Source organism: Castor canadensis, chromosome 2 (assembly GCF_047511655.1).
Source record: "Castor canadensis chromosome 2, mCasCan1.hap1v2, whole genome shotgun sequence".
NCBI classification, from domain to species: Eukaryota; Metazoa; Chordata; class Mammalia; order Rodentia; family Castoridae; genus Castor; species Castor canadensis.
The window spans coordinates 69,557,527-69,581,692 of record NC_133387.1 but is presented as its reverse complement, the minus strand read 5'-3'; the positions used below and the strand labels follow the sequence as shown (position 1 = coordinate 69,581,692).

Genomic DNA, 24,166 nt, shown 5'->3' with positions numbered 1-24,166 from the left:
AAGAACAAGCTACTGCTACACAGGTAGAATCATAGCTAAAACTCTAATAAAATGTCCTTGTTAAAATGGCTTCATTATAAATGTTTTTTCAAATGATCCCATTTGGAGTATTTAATATTGCTGCCATGCTGTTTTAAACCTGTTCTAATCAGCTACAGCCCCATCCCTTGATAGAAATTGATCTTGTCAATTTTGACTTCTATATTGCTTCAAAAAAAAATGGTTCTCAGGTCATCATCTTACCAGATTAGCAGCATTTTACAAGGCTGATCACTCTCTGCTGCTTGATATACTCAGTTACTTAATCATGACTCACTGATTGCTTCTCAGATGCCTTTGCAGGATTCTTTATCTTTTCCTTTTTTTTAAGAGTACCTAAGGGTTCTGTTGTTTAATTGTTCCTTTTTATATCTTGGTGATTTTGTCAAGTCTCAAATTTTTAAATCATCTATACTTTGACAATTCCAAGATGGACATTTCTAGGTCAACTCTCCACCCATCTTCTTTTCATCTCAAATTCATTGTCTTAATTGAACTTTTGACTTTCCCTCTTCAATGTCTTCATGCAGCTTTCCAGACCATAAAGGCAACTCTTATCTTTACAGTTACAAAGAACAAAGCTTAGAATGACTCTTTTCTCTTATCCTTAATAAGAAAATCCTAGTGGCTCTTCCAATAGCTGTACTTACAGAGTACAATTGGAATCCAACCACTTTCCACTGTTTCCACTACCACTCTGGAGCAATGTGTGATCTTCAACAATCATGATAGTGAGATCCTTACACAATGTATAGGGTTAGGGCTGTGGTTCAAATGGTAGAGTGACTGTCTGGCAACACAAGCCCATGAGTTCAAACTCCAGGACCACCACCACCACCACACACACACACACACAGTTTAAAAGATAAAGTCATTTTCTCTACTCAAAACTCAACCATCACACCACATCCCACAGCCAAATCCTTCACAAAAGCTGACAGAATCCTACACAATGTATAGGGCCACCACTAGGCCCCTTTACTTTTATGAACTCATCTCCCAGCTACTCTCCTTGGCTCACTGACCTCCAGCTATACTGACTTTGCTGTTCTTACAATTTCTCACACACACTTCTACATTCCATACAAAAAAACTCCCTTCAAGTATTTGTGTAAATTCACCTTCTCAATGAGGCCTACACTGATCATCCTCCTGAAAATTACAATATATTCTCAACCTGCCTGCCATCCCAAATCCTTTTTCATTGTCTATCACTTTATATAGTTATTTACTTATTATGGTTTTTGTCCCCTGCTACAAGAATGTAAACACTCCCACTCTCTATACCACTTATGAATGCCAATAATTACAACTGCACTGCAAATTATCTAGGCAGGTCCTCCTTAGGGCAAGATCTGGAGAGAAGTTGGGGAGCAGACTGAATAACAAAGAAGAGTTGAATTTTGTAGGACAAAGTAGACCTACATGATAGAGAACATAGATACTGCACGTTCTGCTATCTCCCACTGACCTTGGTGTTGTTGATGTAACTCACATGAGGATTCATAGTGCCTCATCTGATACCATCATTACATGGAAGAAAACTCTGGAGTAAGATTAGATGAAGGCAAGAACCTATGCCTGATTTATTCAGTATTCTATCAAAAGTCTAATAATCCTGCCTTTTTAATTATCTTCTACCCCTGAATTATATCTCTCCCTTTCACAGTTGGTTGTTAGAGCTTTTCTCTGATTTTTGCTTTAAAAATCTGATACTCCTTGGATGAGTTTATCAAAGATGGCATAAAATTGTACAGATGCTGAGAAAAGCAGTTTCCTCAGAAGTTATTTGTCTGCATTAGATCTCCTGTGTGAACAGAAGTTATGGTTCTGGGTAAGTTATGAGGGCTTTTAGGGACCCACCAGTGAGGATATGGTTGGCACGCAGAAGCTGTTCTTCCCCATACATGCCAAACTAAAAAGGCTTTACTCTGGGAACAAAGTTGCCACTCTCAACTTCCCTACTCTGTTTTTCTATCACAACCCAATACCATCACTGGAGCTCCCCAGGGATAACCCCTTTCTTTCAAGAGTGAGTTACTCCCAGCCTGGTGCTGGTGGTTCATGCCTGTAATCCTACCTATTTGGGAGGCCAAGATCAGGATTTCAGTTCAAGGCCAGTCCAGGCAAATAATTCAAGAGACCCCCCCATTTCAAAAATAACAGAGCAAAAGGGACTGGAGGTGTGGCTCATGCGGTAGAGCACCTGCTTTGCAAGCACAAAGCCCTCAGAGTTCAAACCCCAGTCCCACCAAAACAGAGTGGCTCTTTTTCTGGCCTGAAGAAAGTACTTTTGTCAACCAATCGCCTGGGATAGGAAAGAGCAAGGGTTCCCAAAGCAGTTCTTAATAAATTAATGTGATTAAACTTTGGTCCATTCCTCTTCCATTCCCCAACTGAGCCTTAAAGCTTCCCCAGGACATTCTGAACATGGTTTTACTCTCAATCTCCTGCTTTATAACCTCCTGGAAAATCGCAATACTCCAAAGCCTAAACTTCTGGCTTTTGCTTTCCAGCACTGTTACACCTTTATTTATTCTGTCAATCCATTACGATCAAGAATGAAGAAAATAATTTCTGGCTATTTTCTCCTTATCATTTGGATGTAACAAAGTGTCAGCATTAATACAAAAAAATACAAAAATTTTAGAGACCTTCTCTATAGGAGGAAATGAGCATCTCCTCTTCCCCTAGTGCTTTTTTTTTTTTTTTCTTCCCCTAGGGTTTTCTTTTAGCTGCTCAACAAAACTGTTTCAAAAAAAATTTTTTTTAAATCTCAAGAATGTACTTTTTTTTTTTTGAGATAGCATATCAATATGTAGCCAGGCAGGCTGGAACTGGAGATCCTCTTGCTTCAGCCTCTAGAAAGCCTCTCTAGGATTATAGACATGCACCACCATGCCCAGATAGGAAACAGTTTCTTTAACATTTAAGAATGCAGAAATTCTTAATTGACACGGGTGATTTGAATTCACATAGAACTAATATCACATGCATACCACATACCTAAAGCATCTAATTCAAAACATATTCAGCACAGTTCAAGAAAAATGTGTGGTCATATTATTATTTTAGCCAGAAGGTGGGGGGGGGGGGAAGACTGTGATAGACTTCGTATGTGGAGATACAGTTTATGCTATTTTATTGGTTATTTCTTCAAACATAGCTTTCCCATTTTCTATCTTTGTACATTCAATCTGCACAAACTACAGCACACACCACTTCTCACCTTCAGTACTCTATTACAAGCCCATACCTTCACTTTAATGTTAAGAAAGATACTTAGGCAGCCTAAAGATAATATTAAAATTTCATTGTATCTTAAGCTTATATGACTCAATGTCCATTTATCCTTGAAAAAGTTGTCAAATAGCCAAAAGTTAAGTTTAAAAAAAAAAAAAGAGGATCAAAATAAGTATTCAGAAAGTTGTGGGGGCAGAAGACAATCAGGCCTTGGAGAAAAGCGGGACACATGCTAACAATATAAAAATAATACACCTTTAAAGTTAATTTTGATTTGAAAATGAGACATTTTTGCCTTGTGTTGCTTACTAGGCTACAAATGATCCTTGCCCCCAAATTCAAGATATGGCTATTTTCTAATTACTTATTTCCAGGAAATAAGGCATATTAATATAATAAATTCATTTTCTTAAAAGTTCTCAAAATAAGGGCTGTAGACATAGATAAGCAGTAGAATATCTGGCATGCATAAATCCCTGGGTTCAACCCTAAGCACTGCAAAAAGGGGGAAATTTCTCAAATTAATGGTGATTAACAATCACAACTTTATGCAAAGCCTGTTTTTCCTTAATCAAGCCTAAATAGGAAAGAACTAGTGGCAGAACACTTGCTCTAGGAAAGTACATACATCAAAGTTATAGTTAACAAAATCTTCATCTACCAGGTATGTGAGAGAAAGAGGGTAATAAGACAACAAAAGAAATTACCAAATGGCAATAAAACAAGGTCCTATAAGGGTTTTTCAGGCTAGACAAAATGACATCATGGGGAATATGGCCTATGATTAGCTTATGCTCCACTATTTATATATCTTACATGCCTCTAGAATTGCATAATAAACTTTAACAATAAAACGACAACACAGAACATCAAGTTGTAAATATTTATATTTGTATTTCTCTCACTCACACACAATGTTGTATGAGAAATTACTAGTTTTAATATGCATCCACAGGATTAATACTCATATGGAGTATAATGTGGAAAAGTGCAGAACTAAAGAAATAAGTCTATCTCAAAACAAAAGCACACATTTCTTAAGATTTAAAAATATTGCACATAATAAGGTTGTACAGAAATTACTGGCTGGTTTTACAAAAAGAATGAGGTATTAGTCAATCTCTAGATTAAGATAAGTGCAAAGAGGAAGAACTACATACATGTACACACACACATACAAATTCATATTAAGACTTAGAAGGTCAACAACTAATAAAGAAATATGAAACTGTATAAAGTAGCTAAGATTTCAACCCTACAAAATCATTAGTCAGAGACTAAACACGTAACAATCTCTTGGCAATACAAGTTTTCAACTTTTTTTCAGCTTAACTGATGGAGCAATATAATCATTTCTTTTACCTGAATTCTACTGTAGATAAGGCATGGCTCTGTGGTAAATACCAAACCATCCTTTTCTAAAGCTTTCAGTGGCAATTAACCAGCACACTGCTCTCCTTTGCTGAATGACTCTATTATATACAGTTTCATATACATTAAAAGCAACTGAAGCCACAGATGCTACAAAGCATGCAATTTTAAATTCGCAAAGGTTTCACTGCAAATAACACTCAAATTCACACAATTTATATCTACAACAATGTTTAAAGTTTCATCTTTAAATATGTATCAGGCAAATTCAATCTTTTTAAAATTTCTTTTTCTTGGTAATAAAACTGGCCACAAGAAGGGGCCTCAGGGCAGGTAAGGAAAAAAGACTAGATAGAATTATTCTTTTTTTAAAGAACCTTTCCTAATCAAGAAAATTAATAATTAGATTTGTGTCTACTAGCTGAATGTTGCTGAATTTGTCAAAAACAATTTAAATATTTGTAATAGCTGTATCAAATTGCTTAAAGTGAAATCATGCACGTGTCAAAATATTTCACAGAAAACTGTTTTGCATCAAAGATACTGAGGAAGAGTCAACTAGGTGGGTTTAATAAGAACAGAAAAAGAGCCAACTATTGCCCTGAACAGTCAGTGTATGTAGTCACCATATTTCCTCTTCTTTGAGTGACAGTTCTGCAGTGCTTGCTAGATCCATGAAATCTATTTTCAGTCTGTACTGTGTGTCTATTGGGGGTGTCAAAACCACTAAAAGAAAACATTTTCTCCATATCTTCAAACATGTCATCAAACAATCCACCTCCAAAAGAAAACTCCTGGAAATGATGCCTTTGTCTACTGGAACCATCCTGGCGTGTCTGGAAGTGATTTTCAAAATGCTTCTTTGAGCGAGTGTTTTGGTTTTGGCCAAAAAAACCAAAGTCTTTAAATAAGTCATCAAAATTGAAGTTAAATGATTGCTCAAAAGGACCTCCACTACCTCTTTGTCCTTTACCATTAGTAAAAGCACTGTGTCCAAGTGTATCATACTCTTTTCGCCTATTAGCATCTGAGAGTGTTTCATATGCTGAAAGAGATAAAAATATTTTAGTAACTAAAGGTAAAATATTCAAAATTACATATACACCCAAACCTCTTCAAATACATGATTTCAACTTTATTTTAAAGGATTTCCCATCACAACTCAAAGCAAAGCACTAGAAATATAATTAAGTTAAAATAAGTTATAAAAAACAAGGCAGGGACTTTGCCTTATTCACTGCTACTTTATCAGTAGTTAATACAATGGTATCACTAAACACCCAATAAGTATTTAGTAAATAAATGCTACCACTGTCACAATTAAGTGTATGGGCAACAATTACAATAATCTTCATATTATTTGTTAAAAAGCTATTACTTGCATTAAAGAATTAAGTGATTTTGATCACCAAACAATAGGAATTCAGATTTTTCACTTATTAGTTGAAGTAAGTATTTAGTTCCAACTCCCTACTCAGTTACCTCCACCTACCATTAAATACTGAATGTTCAAGAGGTACAGCTTGTTTGAGAAATAGTCTTAAGTCAAAATGTGTTTCAGACTTTTTCCTTTAAAGATAAATGTGATCTTGAAATGTAGATCAAATGAAAATTTTAAGTCTATTTTAATTTGTTTATACTAAATCTAAATAACTGGTAAAATATTGTGCTTCATAAGTTAGATGGAGTGCCTAAGAATCATTTTTACACAGAAACAAGTGACTTCATAAATAACAGAATGAAATAATACATTTTAAACATTTTTAGATGTGTATACCAATTAAATTATCTACAATTCATCTACTCATTCATTCAGCAACAAAAGTGTCTGTTGTGAGAAAAATCACAGAATTTCACTATATTTAAGTCCCACTCACCCTCCCATCTCCATAAAACCTTCAAAAACACACAGACTTCTTTCCTATCATTCTCACTACTAGTTAATACCCATGAGACCTCAGGAAGCGTCATTTACTTACCTTCTGCAATCTCTCTAAATTTTGCTTCAGCATCAGGGCTCTTATTTTTGTCAGGGTGGTACTTCATGGCCAATTTGTGAAAGGCCTTCTTGATTTGACGTTCTGATGCTGATTTTGGCACACCTAAGATATCATAGTAGCTTTTTGAGGCCAGAATTAATTCTGTTATCATTAAAATGCAGATGGCAAAGATGAAAACTGACTGGGGAGTAGCCATTTCAAATGTCCTAAAAAAAATAAAGATAAAATTTTATTCATGGAACTAATCTTAAAAGATGCTTTTCTTTTAAAAGAAATTCAAACCAGGATGCTGGGAAATTTGGGAAGAAAAGAGAAGCCCCAGGCTCCCAATACAGCACCTTGCAAGAAAAAAAAAAAAACATTCCTTTGGGATATGAGGTAAACTTAATGCAGTATCAAAAAGTTACATGTACAGTATCTTATACACATTCTATTTTATTGTAAGTATTTTTGATTCTCCATTTGCAGTCTGGCTTACTTACTGAAATGAAAATGCCTGAATCCATGTTTTCTTAGGAAGTGATTTCTACTGATTTAAACACCCTGCGATATTTATTTTGGTAATAACCTTTTTTCCCTGCGACAATGAAGACATTACTACCCCCTCAGAATATTAATTTTTTGAGTCAGGGTCTCCTTATGTAGCCTAGGCTGGCCTCAAACTCCCTGTCCCCCTCCTCAACTTCCTTAAAAGACTGAGATCCTTTAAAATATTTTTTAGATTTTCTACTTAAGAAAAAAAAAACTACACTTGCATATGATGAATCCTCAATAACATCTGGTAAAAATCACTTAATGAAAATTCTGTGTTTGGCAGACTATTAGTGGAAAGGCAAAGGCAAGAAAGATATTTCTTAACTTGGTTGAATTCTATTTGCCCTTTAAAAGGTTAACACAATTTGGGAATTATATAACCTGCATAACTGTAAGATTCTCAAATGCTAAAGAAAAGACTTATGGATAAATAAGTTCTGCTTAAAACTCACAATTAATAGAATTTAAGATTTCTACCAAGGCGGCCAGAAAAAAGTGAACTAATTTGGTAATTTGTACTTTAGAGAATTTAGATCCTTATTTCCAAAACTTCTCACTTCCAACATTTTTCTTACCTTGAAAGTACTAAAAAAAAAAAGTTTTAACTTAGAATTCTTAACTTATTGTCTTATGACTTGAGACTCATAACGAAGTAGTCCTGTCAGGAGTCCTTAATAACCTATGATGACATAGCGAGGCTGATGAAAAGGCACCAGGCTTGGTGGAAACTGTGCTGTCCTCTCCTGTGGCCTGTTCTGAGCCTAATTAGCAGGTGGATTACTTTTGCCACAGTTACTCAAGGTCACGAGCACAACCGCCTGTCAGAGGAGGACCAAGTACAACCTCCAGGTTTAAAGAACAAGCGGAGCGTGTCATGTTCACAACGCCACTTCCACGGGTTCACGCCGAACGTCTCATGTTTTCAGTGGCGAACTTTTCCATTAAACTGACCTCACGCAGCCGAGAGGGATGCCCCTCCCGCCCCCAGCGGCCCAGGCCTTCCTCCCGGGCGCCAGTGTCCGGCGAGGTGGACCGCCCAAGACTCACCCAAAGGCGCCAGGCTCGGCCCAGCCCGGCGCCCCAGGCCCAGCCCTGGGGGAAGCCGTCTGACCCCGAGAAAAGCAGCTGCATAGCCCAAAACACAAAATGCACTACTCGGCGCTCCGGACATATCCCCATATTCCTTTCGTCAAGAACACGCAGCCCGAAGTGCGGTCTTGACACCGAGGCCAAGTGCACCCAAGAAAGCGGGCCACGACTCCGGGGACACCGCAAAGCCCACTCCGCGCCACCCAGGCCTCGTTTCTCACACGCACCCTCCGGCGGCGGCGCCTCCTCCTCCACAGAGCAGAGGCTCGAGCGAGGCTGACAAATGGCTCCGTTCGATTTTTGGGGCCCGGCCCCTCACCCCAGCTTCCGCGGCCTCCTGGAGCCGGCGGGCGCCCCGCTGCCGCTGGCACACCGACCTCTCGCTCCAACAAGCTCTGCCCACACCTTGTCCCCGCTCAGCCCGCTCCCTACTGGCGGGTGTCCGCTGCTGCCGCCACCACCTCGGGAGAAGACCTACACGAAACGCTTACCCATTGGCTGCTGCCTCCCCACCTGACCCTGGCGCTCTACGCGCACGTGGAAAACTGTTGTTGCCTTTCGAGCTGTACGTCACTTCCTGCCCCACCCGCCGAAGGGCGGGACTGAAGCCTATGGAGGCGGAAGTGAGTCGACGGTTCCCCGGTCTTTGCGTTGGGCAGTGCCCGGCGCAGGCGCGGTAGCTCCGGGCTGTCTACATTTGCGGCCCCGCCTCAGCGAAGAGGGCAGGCCCGCGCCCCTAGCCGACCGGGGTCACCCGGGTCTTTACCTAAGTGATGCCCCGCTATTGCGCTGCGATTTGCTGTAAGAACCGCAGAGGACGAAACAATAAAGACCGGAAGCTGAGCTTTTACCCGTAAGTTGTCCCTCGGGCAGAAGCGTCAGCCCGGGCCTGGGTCGGCTACCTGTTCCCCGGGCGTGGTTGGTTGTCCTCGTGCAGGCCGAGGGCGTGAAGGCTTGCGTTGACTGCTTGAGTGCTCATGGACAGGGTGAAAACAGCGAAATGCTTGGTGGCTGTGGTTTTTTGAGCCTCACCCCATTTCGTTGAACGGCATTAGCTAGGATTTATGGCGCGTCGTACTGCCATGGTGCACTCAGTTTACTCACTTGTCTGGTGAGGTCGGTCGTACGGTACAGTTTAATTCCATTTTCTCCTGAGAAAATTGAGGCCAATGTAGATTAGCGATTTAGAACGTTTTGTGCCAGAGCTGGAATTATAGGCGTCCTGTTGGGACGTATATACAGAAAGCAGGTTGGGTACGTTTGTTCTGAACTGCTGAGGCCACGAAATATTTAGGCCACACTCTACGGTAACTGAGTTTTGTTCGGAAGATCAGGGAAGCGGTGTTGGGTAGAAGAACCCAGACTCAAGAGCCACACTCACTGCAGATCCTGATTCCATTGCTTTCTGAGTGACCCCTTGCGAATTACACACTCATTTGAAAAGTGGAGCTGTTAGAAGGACGTCACTAGGTACATGCTAACACATACAAAAAGCCTATGGAAACCAATTCACTTAAAACATTCCATTTTCTTTTTTTCCCTCGTATTTAAAAATAATTTATGAATGATGGAGGGAGTGAATTCAACTGTGATATATTGTAAGAACTTTTGTAAGTGTCACAGTGTACCCTCAGTACAACAATAACATAATAAAAAATAAAATAATGACTTACACTAGAGCTAGCCTGGTTGTCTTTACTTTCTTCAATTTTTCCACCTGTTATTTTATGAATCCCATTTTAGTTTAGTCGTGAAGTTGTCATTCGCTAATGGTTCAGTGTTTTCCATTATCTCAAGTAATGGGAAAAAAACCATGATAACCCCAAGGAATTCACTACGTGGCCATATTTTTCCAGGATTGTCTTCCTCGACTCCCTTCCACACAGTGCAGAATGATATTTTTGGGGAAAAAAATTCAATAAGTGGTCAGTTGAAAAACAAATACTAAAATATGAATGACTCTAGCTCTCAGAAGGTTTGTAGCAAAAAAAAAAAAAATTTCCTAGATTTATTTAGCCCTGGATTTGGGAGGCATAATCCCTGACTTAAAAATTTTTGTGGACCTCAAAGGCACTATTTTTAAGGAAAAAAAATAATGTCAACTGAACTATGAAGATTATTTTCCTCAAGATGTGAATTTAAAGTGAAAATTTTAAATATTTTTTTAAATTAAGTGTGTAATCCACAAAATAAGAATTAAATTACTTTTATTCCCCTAATAGTGCCAGACTTGAAGAATTGAATTTGCTCATAGCAAGCTATACTATAAATTTATATGAATTTTGTAATTCAGTAAAAGTATGCCAATAGTATTCAATATACATTGGGGGCTGGATGTGGCAGGATATGTCTGTAATCCCAGAGGCAGAGGCAGGAGGATGTGAGTTAAAAGGCCAGCCTTTAACAAAATTTATGCTTTAATAACTTAGGCATTTGGGAGATTTACATAGAACAGTGAAATAAAATTAATAGTCAAACTTATTTAGCCAATATAGAGATACTAAGTTGGGGGCACCACTCAGTGGTAGGGCTCATTCATAAGGTCCTGGATTTGATAAAGGGGGAGTGCATATTCACAAAGTGTATTTTTTAAATGATTTGATAATTTAGCATATAAATACAGTGGAAATAATTTGCAATTAGCATCCTATAGGAATTTGCAGGAAGCATTATTGAAAAAGGCATATTCTCCTTTTAGATGTACCAAAAGCTTGAACTTGTCCTTTTTGCTTTTAAGTGCCTTTTCTGATTATGTAGCATACTTAAGACCTGAGTGATTTGTATGTGCAAGGTTAAAATAATTTCAAGACATACATGAGTATTGTTTTCTGTGGTAAGAACTTCCAAAGGTTGATAGAATCTGATTTTTCCACATAAGAGTGTCAATGTTGAAAATTATTTCCTACAAAGTATAGACTTTTCCTGTAGGATCTTACAAACTTGCCAAAATTTAGGGAGGAAAGTATACCCCTTCCTACAAAGCATAAACTAAATGGTCAGGATGGAAGGGAATGTATAATAGCTTATTTTGTGTGAGAAACTCATAGTGTTACTTTAAAAAACAGGAAATTATTATATAGTATATGTCATGGATTGTATTTATGCTTCATTAGATGAAATATAAATCACTGTCAACTGTTGTTTAATATACTTTAACTCAAACCTATTTAATCCAGTAGGAAAATTTTTCTGCTGTTAGTCCAATTTTGCCTATAAAACAATATGTTAACAATATATGTTCACAATATCAAATTCAGATTATTGTCAGTACAGGAAAAAAATTATAGCAGTTTTTCCATACTCTGTCTTTTGTATTTGATTGGTTTCATATAAAATAAATGTCTGGCCTTTTTCTTTTTTTGTTTTTTGTTTTTGAGAGTCTTGCTGTGTAGCCCAGTATAGCCTTAAAGTCTCTATCCTCCTGCCTCAACCTACCTACCAAGATTATAGAGGTGAACCACCATGCCAGACTGAGCCTGACCTTGTTTTAAGATATCTACTTCTTTTCTTACATCAGAGTTCCTCTTTCAGAACTTAAATTTCCATTTTTTTTCTTTTTCTTTTTCTTTCTTTTTTTTTTTTTTTTTGTGAGAATGGAGTTTGAACTCAGGGCGTTGCACTGCTCACAAAGCAAGTACTTTACTACTTGAGCCACACCTCTAGCCCCAGAACTTAAATTTTAGAGTTCCTAAAACCTGGAAACAATAGACTAAACTACATACAGGTAGAATTAAAGCTGATGCTAGTAAAGAGAATGGAATATTAGTGGTTTTATTCAGCTAACCCATATGTTTAAATAACCTTCTCACTTTAAAGATATTAGCCAGATGTCTGTGGCTCATGCCTATAATCCTAGGTAATTGAGAGACTAAGATTGGAAGAAATTAAGGCTCTGGGCCAGCCACGGCAAATAGTTCATGAGACCCATCTCCAAAATAACCAGACCAAAATGGATTAGAATCATAGCTCAAAAGCTAAAGTACCTGCTTTGCAAGCTTGAAGCCCTGAGTTCAAACCCTAACCCCACCAAAAAAAAAAAATAATAATAATTAGTTTTAGCTGGGCATGGTTGCCCAGTTTGTAATCCCAGCACTCAAGAGGCAGGAAGATTAAGAATTTGAGACCAGAGCTGGCAGAGTGGCTCAAGTGGTAGAACACCTGCCTGGTAAGCATGAAGCCCTGAGTTCAAACCCTAGTACCATTAAAACAAACAAACAAACAAAAAAACACAAATTTAAGGCCAGCCTGGGCTATATGAGTGAGACCCTGTCTCAATAAAAAAGTATTAATGTAAATAAGAGCCTAAAGTTTATTAGCACTGCCTAATATTATAGACAACAAATAATTTGACTTGCAACATTAGTATGGAATATATTTGAATGGGAATTTATAATTTATACAATGCTCCTTCCTAATTTTAGGCAAAGTGCACAACAGAAGTGAAATATAGTACTGGAGGCATGGCTCACTTGGAAAGAGCCTGCCTAGCAAATTCAAATCCCTATACCACACACACACAGAAGAAGAAGAAGAAGAACTTAATCCATTGAAAATATGAATAGATTTTACCCTTTCTAGCAACATATATTTTACTTGAAGGAACTTTGAATTATGTTTTATAAGCTATTCTCAGGCAAAAGTTTTGCCTATATATCTTGTCTTAGTCCTTATGCTGCAGAGATAATATGGTATTACCTATCATGAAGATGCTCTTGCTTGGTAGGGATGCTTCTCTTGCTTTTGCAGCACTTAACAAATAAGATTACCTACATAAGTAGGCCAGGAACCTGCCAAAATTGCAAAAATACACAAAATTTTTCTTTTTCTTTTTTTGTGTGTGATTTCAGGTTTCCTCTACATGACAAAGAAAGACTTGAAAAGTGGCTAAAGAATATGAAACGAGATTCTTGGGTTCCCAGTAAATACCAGTTCCTGTGTAGTGACCATTTTACTCCTGACTCTCTTGACATCAGATGGGGTATCCGTTATTTAAAACAAACTGCAATTCCAACAATATTTTCTTTGCCTGAAGACTGTCAGGTATTGGAGTAGTGGGGGTGGGGTAATGCTAAGCCCCGGTGTCAGGTGATCAGGGAGGGAGGGAAAGAGTACTATAGAGAAAACAGATGCTTGGGGGAAAGAAATATTAATATGCACTTTTAGCAAAGTGTGATTTTTTTTAAATTGAACAGTTATCAAAACACAGTTTAAGAGAAGCAAAAAATAACGTGTACACATTATTAAAGTTATTAACATAAATTAATGAGTTAAGCTTTTCTTACTAGTCATTCAGATGACCTATAATGTTTCTGTCATATGTTGAAAGTGCTTGATGCTTTTTTAAAACACTTTAATCTGACTTCTAGGCCTTAAAAAAAAAAAACACTTTAAGATATTTTTAAGTTGTTATATACTTAGAACATTTTTCTAACTGAGTAAGTTTGCTTGGACACCATACTGCTCAAAGTTATAATTAGTCAGAACTAATAAGAGAAAAAGGCCACAAGTGTATCCTTTTTAGAATTTGAAAATATTATTTTCTAGGGAAAAGACCCTTCTAAAAAAAAATCCCAGAAGAAAAAAATGGGAGATGAGAAAGAAGTGTCCTTAAAAGCCATGTCTGAAGAATCATCTACGTCAGATGAAATAAAGAAAAATACAGTTAACATAGGTGTACTCCCTGAACACACAGAATTGCTTGATTCATCTGCCATGGTGAAGCCACCAAGTCCAAAAATAGAAAGCATAAAAAATAACATATTAACTCTTAATCTAGTTAAACAAGATACCGGAGAAACAGGTTCTAACTTGGAAACATCAGTTCACCAAGGTTTAGGTATAGGTGGTTTTCATACATCTTTTGAAAATCTAAATTCTACAACAATTACTTTGACAACTTCAAATTCAGAAAATATTCAGCAGTCTTTGGAAACCCAAGAAGTACTTGAAATAACTACCAGTCATCTTGCTAATCCAAACTTTACAAATAATTCCATTGAAATTAAGTCAACACAGGAAAATCCATTCTTATTCAGTACAGTCGAAGAGTTAAACACAAATAAAGAATCTGTTATTGCCATTTTTGTACCTACAGAAAATTCTAAACCTGCAATTAATTCTTTTATACCAACTCAAAAAGAAACCATGGAAATGGAAGACATAGACATTGAAGATTCCTTGTATGAGAATGTAGACCATGATGCAGAAGTTTTACAAACTGAGCATTCTTACTGCAGACAAGACATAAATAAGAAACGTCTTTGGCAAAAAGTCTCTAAGCTGCATTCAAAGATTACTCTTCTTGAGCTACAGGAGCAACAAACCCTAGGAAGGTTGAAGTCTTTGGAAGCTCTTATAAGCCAACTAAAGCAGGAAAACTGGCTAGCTGAAGAAAATGTCAAGATTATAGAAAATCATTTCACAACATATGAAGTCACTATGATATAGAGTAAAAAAAAGTTTTGAAGCTGTAATTTTTTATAAGCATTTTCTAGCTAAACCAAATTATATGTAAAGTGAACTTTTTCCTGTAAAGTTCTTATCCTAAGCTATGAAAGTGCTCTAATGTTATGAACTGCATCCCATTCTTATAATGCCATTGTAAGAGAAAATCTAGAAAGTGGGGCTAAAGAAACAGTTTTATTTCTTGATAATTTTCCAAATTACAGTTAAAATACAGTGAATAAATAATATTTAATCATAAAATGAGAGAGTAAGTTATAGTCAAAGCATCCCAAAATAGATTAGTCCTGGCTCTTCCAGATGATTTGAGCAAGCTGCTTACCAAGATTAAGCTTCAGAGGGCTTGGGATGTAACTCAGTGGTAGAGCCTTTGCCTAGCTTGCCTCAAGCCCTAGGTTCTATCCCCAGTACTGGGACAAATTTTCTATAAGATAGTATGTACTTAAAAAATAGTAGAATTGATATTAACTGTTGGATTATTCTCAATATTCTGTTTTGTTCAACTATTTGTGTATAGTTATGTATCTGTAATATAAAGGAAAATGTAATATAAAAAAATAATATACTTATGTACCTATAACTATTATAATTTTATTGCAGTTGAACTCAGCTCTTAGGAGAGGTGCTTTAAACTTGAAAGTATATATTTTAGTACTTTATACGTAGCTGAACATCATAGTACATAGTCAAGTAAGTTTCTTAACATCTTGTATTTATAGTTATATTTATAAACCAAGAACTTTAATGAGGTTAATTTTAAATATATACTAGTATATTTTAGAAATCATGATTTATATCTATTTCTTAATAGGTGTAGTTTTTAAAGTGTGTGCTTATCTCGTTTTTTAAATCCAAAATAATTGTGTAATACTTAATAACTGTTCCCTCTAGCATATATTTTAGTAAAATTTATAAGGAAGAAATTATAGGTAAGTGCTGATGACCTTGGGAAGAGAAAGTTCTCTTAGAAAGGAAAAGCAATGGTGATATAAATAAAAATACTGTTTATATTGATACTGAATGTAAGAAAAATAAACATAAAAGCAAGACATTGTAACAACAGAAATGTGAAAAATAAATAAGTTCCTTGAAAATTGGCAATTAATATAATGGAATGTTACTGCCTGTGGAACTAAGTTAGTTCCAATCAGCCTGATTCTTAGTTTTCTTATCTGTTAAATAAAAAATATGTTTATCTATCTTAATGGACAGGTTTGAGAATTCTGTAAGGTAATAAACATGTTTTGGGACCTGAAAAATAGGAGGTGCTCAATAAATATTAGTTGACTCTGAAGCATAGGTAATACACTAATTGTTTTGTAAATTCATGTTGATTTTGAAATGTTTCACTTAGTTTATTCAGAATAATAAAATTGACTGGTATTGTTTGACCATGTGTCCACTAATGATAAAAATACTAGAGGCATTTTTATCTCCTCATGGGTGGAGGAGAAAAAATGAAGTATTCCTATGTTGCATTTTTCTAATACTTAATTTAAAATAAGTAATGCAAATGAAAATAACTTTAATTAGCAGTGTACCTCATACTAATTTTCTATTTGTTCGTTGTTACAGATTCTTTAAAAATAATGTGTGTATTTAACTGTATTTCTTTGAACTTAATAAATTACCGTATAAGATATTTTCTTGGCTTGGCTATAATCAATTGAGGATGTTTTCAATCTAACCCAGTTAACCTCTAAATTGTATTTGCAAATTCTGGCCTGCTTTGTTTCTTATTTGAACTATTACAAGAGCCTCTTAGTTAATCTTGCTTATCATCCTGGATTCTGCTGTCAGCTTTTTTCTATAGTACCCATCTATCAGGTACTTTCTAGCTTAGAAATTTCAAATTTCAAATTACTCTCTAATACCTATAAAATAAAGCTACACTTATTACTGTTGTATTTGTGATCCTCTGTGATTCTGTCCATCCTCTGTTCTACCCACACTGGGTTTCTTAGCACTTCCCAAACCTCCAGACAGGTGATGTCTGTCCCTGTGTCTGCTTATTGTATTCCCTAAACTCAAATAGTCTGTCAAAATTATACTCAACTCTGATGGAATTTTATCCCTAATTTCCAGTCAGAATTGTTTCTTATAAGAGATTTGGGGCTTTGCTTTCGGGGGGATTTTGGTTGTTTTTGTTGTTGTTTTTGTGTTTTGTGACAAGAGTCTCACTGTGTAGCCCAGGGTGCCCATGAATTCAAGATCCTCCTGCCTCATCCTCCTAAGTGCTGGCATTACAGACATGTACCACCACACCCAGCTGGGGCTTGTTTTATAATTTTAACAGCATTTGTCTTATCTCTATATCATGATGATATCTATAGCTACCTCTTCCACTAGATTGTAAGCTTTTTGATAGGATTTTCCTGCATGTTCTTCTATAATGTGGCTTTATGAGCCCCTATCAAGATGTAGAGGTATTTCTACCTTCTTGAATCTCTGTGGATTCTGTGGCTTATTTAGCCAGTAGAATATACTATAAGTGATACTGGTGGTTCCAAACTTGAGCTTAATTGGTCTGACATCTTCCATGTCCTCTTTGGGACACATACTCTTAGAAGGCCAGATGCCATGTATGATTACCCCAGGGTTACGCTGGGAAAACCCACGTCACGTGGAGAGGCTGAAGAATGGGACATCAGATACCAGTGAAGAAACCACGTTGGAAACTGATCCTCAAGCACCAGCTGCTCCATTTGACACCAAATACAGCAGGGACAACCATCTAGCTGAGTGCTTCTCAAATTTCTTAATCACAACATTGTGAACAAATAAAATACTGTTTAAGCTGCTGATTTCAAGATGGATACCTAGGCAGCAGTAAACAAAACAACTCCCTTTCTGTATTTCCATTTGTGTTCTGATACTAGACAACATAGTCATTCTGTAAACCTTCAAAAACATTGTTCTTCCCTCTGTTGTTTTCACTTGCCTGAACTCCATTCCTGCTTGAACTCAAATACCTTTTTTTCCTTTTCCAGTATCAGAACAGCTAGCTGGAGTAAATCACATAAATGGGCAGCCTTGATTCTAAATTCATTAGTAGAAACCTCAAATGGGTCCAGCAGTATAAGTTCATCAGTCTCAAATTCTCCCTCACATCCCCCTTCCTCTCCAGCCCCTACCCTCTACTCATTCAAGCTGAGGATCTCCTCACATGCTTTATTGACAACATCAGAACAACCACAAATACCCCTGACTATGGGCTGAATGTAGCCTCCCAAAATTCCTGTTTCAAAGCCCTAATCTCCAGTATGATTATTGGAAGGTAAGGCCTTTAAGGAAGTAATTAAAGTTAAATAAGGTCGATTGGTGGGGCCCTGAAAACACATCCAGACAACTTGTTTTCTTGACCACATTTGGGCACACCAAGAAGGCAGCCATCTGTGAGCCAGGAATCGAGCCTTCATTAGAGCCTGATCTGGGTGGGGAGGGGAGAAGTGTCCCAAACAATATATGCACATATGAGTAAATGTAAAAACAAAAAAGAGCCTGATCTAGCTGGCTTACTCCTGCCTATAATCCTGGCTCCTTGGAAGGCTGAGATTGGGAGGATTGTGGTTCAAGGCCAGCCTGGGCAAAATGTTCAAGAGACTGCATCTCCAAAATAACCACAGCAAAATGGACTAGAGGTGTGGCTCAACCCGTAGTACCTGCTTTGCAAGTGCCTGCTTTCCAAGCACAAACCTCAGTCCCACCAAAAAAAGAACCTGGTCTTATGGGCACCCTGATCTTGAACTTCCAGCTTCCAGATTCATAAGAAAAAGTTGCTGTTGATTAAGCACTCAGTCTATGGTATTTGTTACGGCAATCCAAGCTAAGACACCTGTATGATCCAAAATAATAGCTAGTATACAGTAGTTAAAATAAGTAGATCTACATGTACCAACTTGAGTAAATCCCAAATAATGCTCAAGAAAATCTTCAATTATAAATGGTTTAATAACAATGTACTACTTAAAAATTTACAGTACAAGCCAGGCATCGGTGGCTCTCACCTTTAATCCTGGCTACTTGGGAGGCTGAGATTGGGAGGATCAAGAGGTACTGGGCCAGCCTGGACAATTAGTTTGAAAGACCCCATCTCCCAAATAACCAGAGCAAAATGGATTGGAGGTGTGGCTCAAGTGGTAAAGCTCCTGCTTTACAAGTATGAAGCCCTGAGTTCAAGCTTCAATCCCACAGAAAAAAATTAAAATACATGAAATAGTAATGTTGCATATGTTGCCATATGCATAATATATGCAATGTATGTTGCATGTATAGTTAAAAGCACACTGACTTCAAGATAATGATTACCTCTGGGGAAGCCAGGTTTATGGTGGAGAGACGTGATTCATGAAAAAGGAAAGTAAATGAATAAAAAATGTCTAAATGGATAGACACAAGAGGTGGAGATTGGGAGGACCAAGGTTCAAAGCCAACCGCAGGCAAAACATTCTCGAAACCCCAGTTCAACCAATAACTCTGCATAGTGGCACATGCCTGTTATCCCAGCTACCTGGGGAAACACAAATAGCAAGAAAGTCCAGGCCAACCCACACATAAAAGTAACCAAAGCAAAAAGGGCTGGGGACATTGCTCAAGTGGTAGAGCTCCTACCTAGCAAGTGAGGCCCTGAGTTCAAACCCCAGTACCACAAAAAAATTTTTTCTAATCATTTTTACATTTACTCACGTGTATACATTGTGACCACCTCACCCCCCTCCAAAGTGTTAATATCTATGTAGTAGGTCTACTTTTTTACTCTGTTTAAAATATTTCAGGGTTTAAAAACTTACATATTTCAGTTAAAATGACAAAAGAGTATGTTAACATTTTTATGAAATTAACTAAAGGTAATCTATACTTAGACTCTGTTCTAATGGTTTTATAATTTTTGTTCTCTGGTTCAAGACCACTTGCAAGAGAAGTAGGTAGATGGAGATTACATAGTGAAAGAGTTGATAGACGTCAGTGACCTTGCATGTGAAATTAGGCATTATAGACAGTATAATCCCAGCCACTACCACACTACACAATGATGTCCACAGGCTGATTTCAGGAATCAATTAATGTTAGCTTACATGGGAAAAGGTACTCTGTAAATGTAAATAAGGTTATCTTAAGATTGGAAAATTATCCTGAGCTCTCTGGGTAGACCCAGGCTAAACATTTGAGTCTTTTCCAGATAGAGTCAGAGAGATCAATATGACAACTCAGCCAACCTTGCTAGTTGTTCAGATGGAGGAAGAAGGCACAATTTAAGGAGCATGACAATATCTAAAACCTGGAAACAGCTCAGTTTATAGCCAGTGAGAAATGATGACCTCAGTCCTACAACCAAAAGGAACTGAATTCTGCCAAAAATACAAATAAGCAGAAAGTCTATTCCCCCACCCCAGCCTCTAGAACATATTCTACCAGCACCTTGATTTTAATTTGTGAAAACCATACATGACTTCTGAAGAAGTATAATAAATTTACATTTTAAGCCACTGAGTTTGTGGTAATTGTTAACAACAGCAATAGGAAAGTAATACAAGCACTTAATCTATTTGAGATTCAGCTTTCTTTTATTCTCCTCAAATTTTTCCCCACCCTACCTTAAAAGAGTGTACCCCATTTAATCCTGTTGCTTAATTCACTGAAGACAGCTTTCTTACTGAAATACAAATGATGCTTTATTTGCGGCTTTTAAGTATATAAGAGCATCATAAATGTGAAGATAATTTGTAAACTATAAAAAGGCTATAGAGTGTCAGCTATTAACATTGTTATTTTGATTTCTTTTTGAAATTATCTTAAAACTCAAAAATTGTATTTATATTCCTGCATTTATTCATTGAGGCCTAATGTATAGAGTACAAGATTCTGCCCTGATATCAGAATGAAAAAGAATGTAGTAGTTTCTTCAAAATTTTTCTCCTGTGGAAATACACAGCCATGATCCATTTAGAATTGGCTGGCAGAATTCTTGTCATCTGAGGTAAAATAAGCCATAGATTTACTCCTAAAACCTGAATTCTGAAATAAAAACATTTCCTAGGATATAGAGTCAGAAAGTTGGAAATTTGTGAAACTCTTAAAATTATAGTGAATATTCCTCAGACTCTGAATGGAAGGAAGTAGAATGAATAAGGTGCATAGAAGGATGAAAGGGAGGAAGACTGGATAAATGGAAGACGAGAATGGATGAATGAATGGTTAGGTAGATTAATGAATATTGGGAATTTACACTTTTTGTGTGTGTGTATGGTATTGGGGTTTGAACTCAGGGCCTACACCTTGAGCCACTCTACCAGCCCTTTTTTTTTTATTATTTCTTTCAAGATAGAGTCTCATGAACTATTTGCCCAGCTGGCTTCAAACCATGATCCTCCTGATCTCTGCCTCCTGAGTAGCTAGGATTACAGGCATGACCCACCAGCACCCAGCAGAATCTACACTCTTGACAATTGTATTTTCCTGAGAAGTAGCCAGGACTCAGGGCTATAAAGAAATCAGGTGAACAACAAGGGGATTGGACTATGAGCACATGATAAAAGCGAGAGCACACAAGGGAGGGGTGAGGATAGGTAAGACACCTAAAAAACTAGCTAGCATTTGTTGCCCTTAATGCAGAGAAACTAAAGCAGATACCTTAAAGCAACTGAGGCCAATAGGAAAAGGGGACCAGGAACTAGAGAAAAGGTTAGATCAAAAAGAATTAACCTAGAAGGTAACACCCATGCACAGGAAATCAATGTGAGTCAATGCCATGTATAGCTATCCTTATCTCAACCAGCAAAACCCCTTGTTCCTTCCTATTATTGCTTATACTCTCTCTACAACAAAATTAGAGATAAGGGCAAAATAGTTTCTGCTGGGTATTGAGGGGGGGGGAGCGGGAGGGGGTGGAGTGGGTGGTAAGGGAGGGGGTGGGGGCAGGGGGGAGAAATGAACCAAGCCTTGTATGCACATATGAATAATAAAAGAAAAAAAAATAAAAAAGAAATCAGGTGAAGATTCTTTAATTCTCTCAACATCTAGGAGAATAGGAAACTCTCCCTGCAGATTGATAGTCTGTGTTTCTCACCCTGAGCTCTATAAAGACATCTTCATTACTACAGGACCCTCGTCAATTTCAGAACCAAGTGTGTTTGGATATACCCATCATCAAATTCAGATTCTTGACAATAAAAAGATAACACTATGGAACATTCTCCCCTAGAGTGTGTTTCTGCCAGCAGATGATTCATTCTTACCACTGCATGGCAGATGCATAAGGCTTCAGTGACTAAATAAACTATTAAGTGCAGGAGATTTGAATTAACTCCTCTTTCTATTGCAAGGATCAGAAACTGTCCAGCTCAGGAAAGAGCAAAATGGAAAAACTCTTGTAACAAAAGTCTCCCAAGACTCCAAAGACAGGAGTTGCAGTGCAGCCGTTCTTCCTAATTATCACTGAATGCCATCTGAAAAAGAGGCTCCCTCATAGAAGCTGCCTTCTGAATGGTATCTGTTCCATTCTTTCTCTCCCAGCCTAATCTTAGGTGAATTTAAAAACAGAATTCCTGTGCTATGAACCTTTAACTTTGAGTCCTACTATTGATTAGTTCTGTCACTTAGTTTTCAACTCCAAATTCCCAAGAGAAGGATCTAGTTGATCCATGTTACATTTTTAAACTAGTGAGATTCCAGTTAACCTATGGATTGGCCTCCCATGGGGCAGATTTCATAGGCTGCAGTTGTTAAACTAGGCATGGTGGTGTTGTAGAAAACTTTATGGACAGTATGACTGACCAGCGAGAATTAGACTCAAACCCAGGTGTTTGGAGAAAAGGAAGGTTTATTACGCTAGCGGGCCAGCACCCATATATCTCCAAAATGGTGCAGGCCCTGAGCTCAGGCTGGTTGAGGTTTTTATACTGAGAAAATCAGCAGCAAGCAAGCAGGGAGTGCAGCAGCAGACTTGGCAGTTAGCTTTTCAAGGTTTCAATATATCATGTCAGCACAGCTGTGGACGAAGGCCATCCTCAGTTCCTAGCAAGATAGCTGGATGCAGGGGCCTCGGCTAAGAGGAAGGGCTTTACTCATCTTTGATCCTTTTCCCAGCTTTGATCTTTCTCCGGGTTTCCTTATCATTCCCTCCTCTTATCCATCATAATCCCTTATGACTGTTTCGGGGAAGTCATCTAGAGGCAATCTTTGGTACTGTCTCACTAACTAATTTAACAGGGTCCATCCAGTTGTGAATGAACCTGGCAAGGAGGTTTATCACACAAGGCCCTAGAAGCAGTAGTAAGAGTAACACAGTGAGTGGGCCTACCAGGGGGGCTTACCCATGGGGCCCAGCTTCTCCACCCTGCGCTCCAAAATGTTTCCTGGTTTTTTGCCTTAACTCTTGCTAGCAATTGGCGAGCATTTGCTTTCACTATCCCTGACTGGTTTGCATAGAAGCAAAATTCTTCCCCTAGAAATGCACAAATTCCCCCTTTTTCCACAATAATGAGGTCCAGGCCCCAGCGGTTTTGCAAGACTACAGCTGGTAGTGAGTCTAACTGATTTTGCAGGGTGACAATGCTCTGTTGTACTAATCCTAAATCCTCATGGATTTGTTTAGATAGCTGGCTATGCTGGACTTGTTGGAGACCAATGGAAGTAGCCCCTGTAGCTGTTGCTCCTGCCAGGGCAACTCCCAGAAGTACCGGAAGGAGGATGGGGTCTGACCATCAGTCTGCTGGTTTAGGTATTGAGCAACTTCAGTCCCAGGAAGTATGTCCAGGTCCGGGATTAGGAAAACTAACACACAATCTCCACCAGGATAACAAGTATGGATCCTGCCCTGGCAGGCACAGTAAGTTCCCTTGGGCGCCTTGGACCCTTTTATCACATTAATGCAGTTTTTCCCTTTGCCAAAGCATTTAGTTTCTCCAATTATTTGGACAGCCAGGCCTGTGAGGCAGGTATTGTCATGCTGGGTAGAGTTGTCTAGGCCCAGCTTATGTATTTCTGATATGTTAGCCAGGCCAACCCTGGCATATGACACTTGACTGGCCCTTAGGCAAATCCAACAGTCTCTACCTAGTTCAGGGTCTGCTTGCTGTATTAGTTGATGGCTGCTGTTTGCTAAGGCCATCATTTTGACGAGAGGGGTGTTAGGGTGTAATGGAGGCCAATTAGTCCCATCCAAAGAGGGAGGGAGGATCTGTCCCTGTACCCAGGGGTCTAGAGAGTTAGCTTTACTGAGTGACAGAGAGTGATTTGCTGTTTTAATCTCAAGTCTAAGCATCTTTAAGACCACTCAACTTTCCCAATCACGTTCAAGGAACCATCCTAGTCCAAAGACCCTAACTCCCCACTGTTGAGGTTCATGTGTTGTTAACTGGAAGAGGTCTCCTTTTCCCTCGCCTTCTTCCCTGGTTCACTCCTTTTTGTTGTAGTTGCTTGAGGATAGT

The 24,166-nt window shown here is 38.0% G+C and overlaps 2 protein-coding genes across 3 annotated transcripts; one reads left to right on the top strand and one right to left on the bottom strand.

Annotated features, from left to right (window-relative positions):
- Positions 1 to 4,151: 4,151 nt before the first annotated feature.
- Dnajb9 (DnaJ heat shock protein family (Hsp40) member B9) lies at positions 4,152 to 8,639 on the bottom strand. Its single transcript, XM_020186307.2, has 3 exons — positions 8,504 to 8,639; positions 6,633 to 6,859; positions 4,152 to 5,698 (listed from the first exon to the last, which is right to left on the bottom strand). Exons 2-3 carry the CDS (start codon positions 6,847 to 6,849, stop codon positions 5,247 to 5,249), a joined length of 669 nt encoding a protein of 222 aa, XP_020041896.1. The 5' UTR covers positions 6,850 to 6,859; positions 8,504 to 8,639; the 3' UTR covers positions 4,152 to 5,246.
- Positions 8,640 to 8,908: 269 nt separating this feature from the next.
- Positions 8,909 to 16,645, top strand: Thap5 (THAP domain containing 5). Of its 2 annotated transcripts, XM_020186310.2 has the most exons (3): positions 8,909 to 9,129; positions 13,124 to 13,316; positions 13,821 to 16,645. In XM_020186310.2, exons 1-3 carry the CDS (start codon positions 9,050 to 9,052, stop codon positions 14,721 to 14,723), a joined length of 1,176 nt encoding a protein of 391 aa, XP_020041899.1. In that variant the 5' UTR covers positions 8,909 to 9,049; the 3' UTR covers positions 14,724 to 16,645. The 2 variants fall into 2 exon arrangements, with proteins under 2 accessions (XP_020041899.1, XP_020041900.1); XM_020186311.2 differs by lacking the exon at positions 8,909 to 9,129 and having other exon boundaries at positions 13,124 to 13,254.
- The last annotated feature ends 7,521 nt before the right edge of the window (positions 16,646 to 24,166 follow it).

Bases quoted from the DNA above. Each gene is read 5' to 3' on its own strand.
- Dnajb9 (XM_020186307.2), bottom strand. From the start codon at position 6,849: ATGGCTACTCCCCAGTCAGTTTTCATCTTTGCCATCTGCATTTTAATG. The intron at 5,699-6,632 runs GTAAGTAAATGA...TATCTCTTTCAG, and splicing joins ATTTAGAGAGATTGCAGAAG to CATATGAAACACTCTCAGAT.
- Thap5 (XM_020186310.2), top strand. From the start codon at position 9,050: ATGCCCCGCTATTGCGCTGCGATTTGCTGTAAGAACCGCAGAGGACGA. The intron at 9,130-13,123 runs GTAAGTTGTCCC...GTGTGATTTCAG, and splicing joins CGGAAGCTGAGCTTTTACCC to GTTTCCTCTACATGACAAAG. The intron at 13,317-13,820 runs GTATTGGAGTAG...ATTATTTTCTAG, and splicing joins CTTTGCCTGAAGACTGTCAG to GGAAAAGACCCTTCTAAAAA.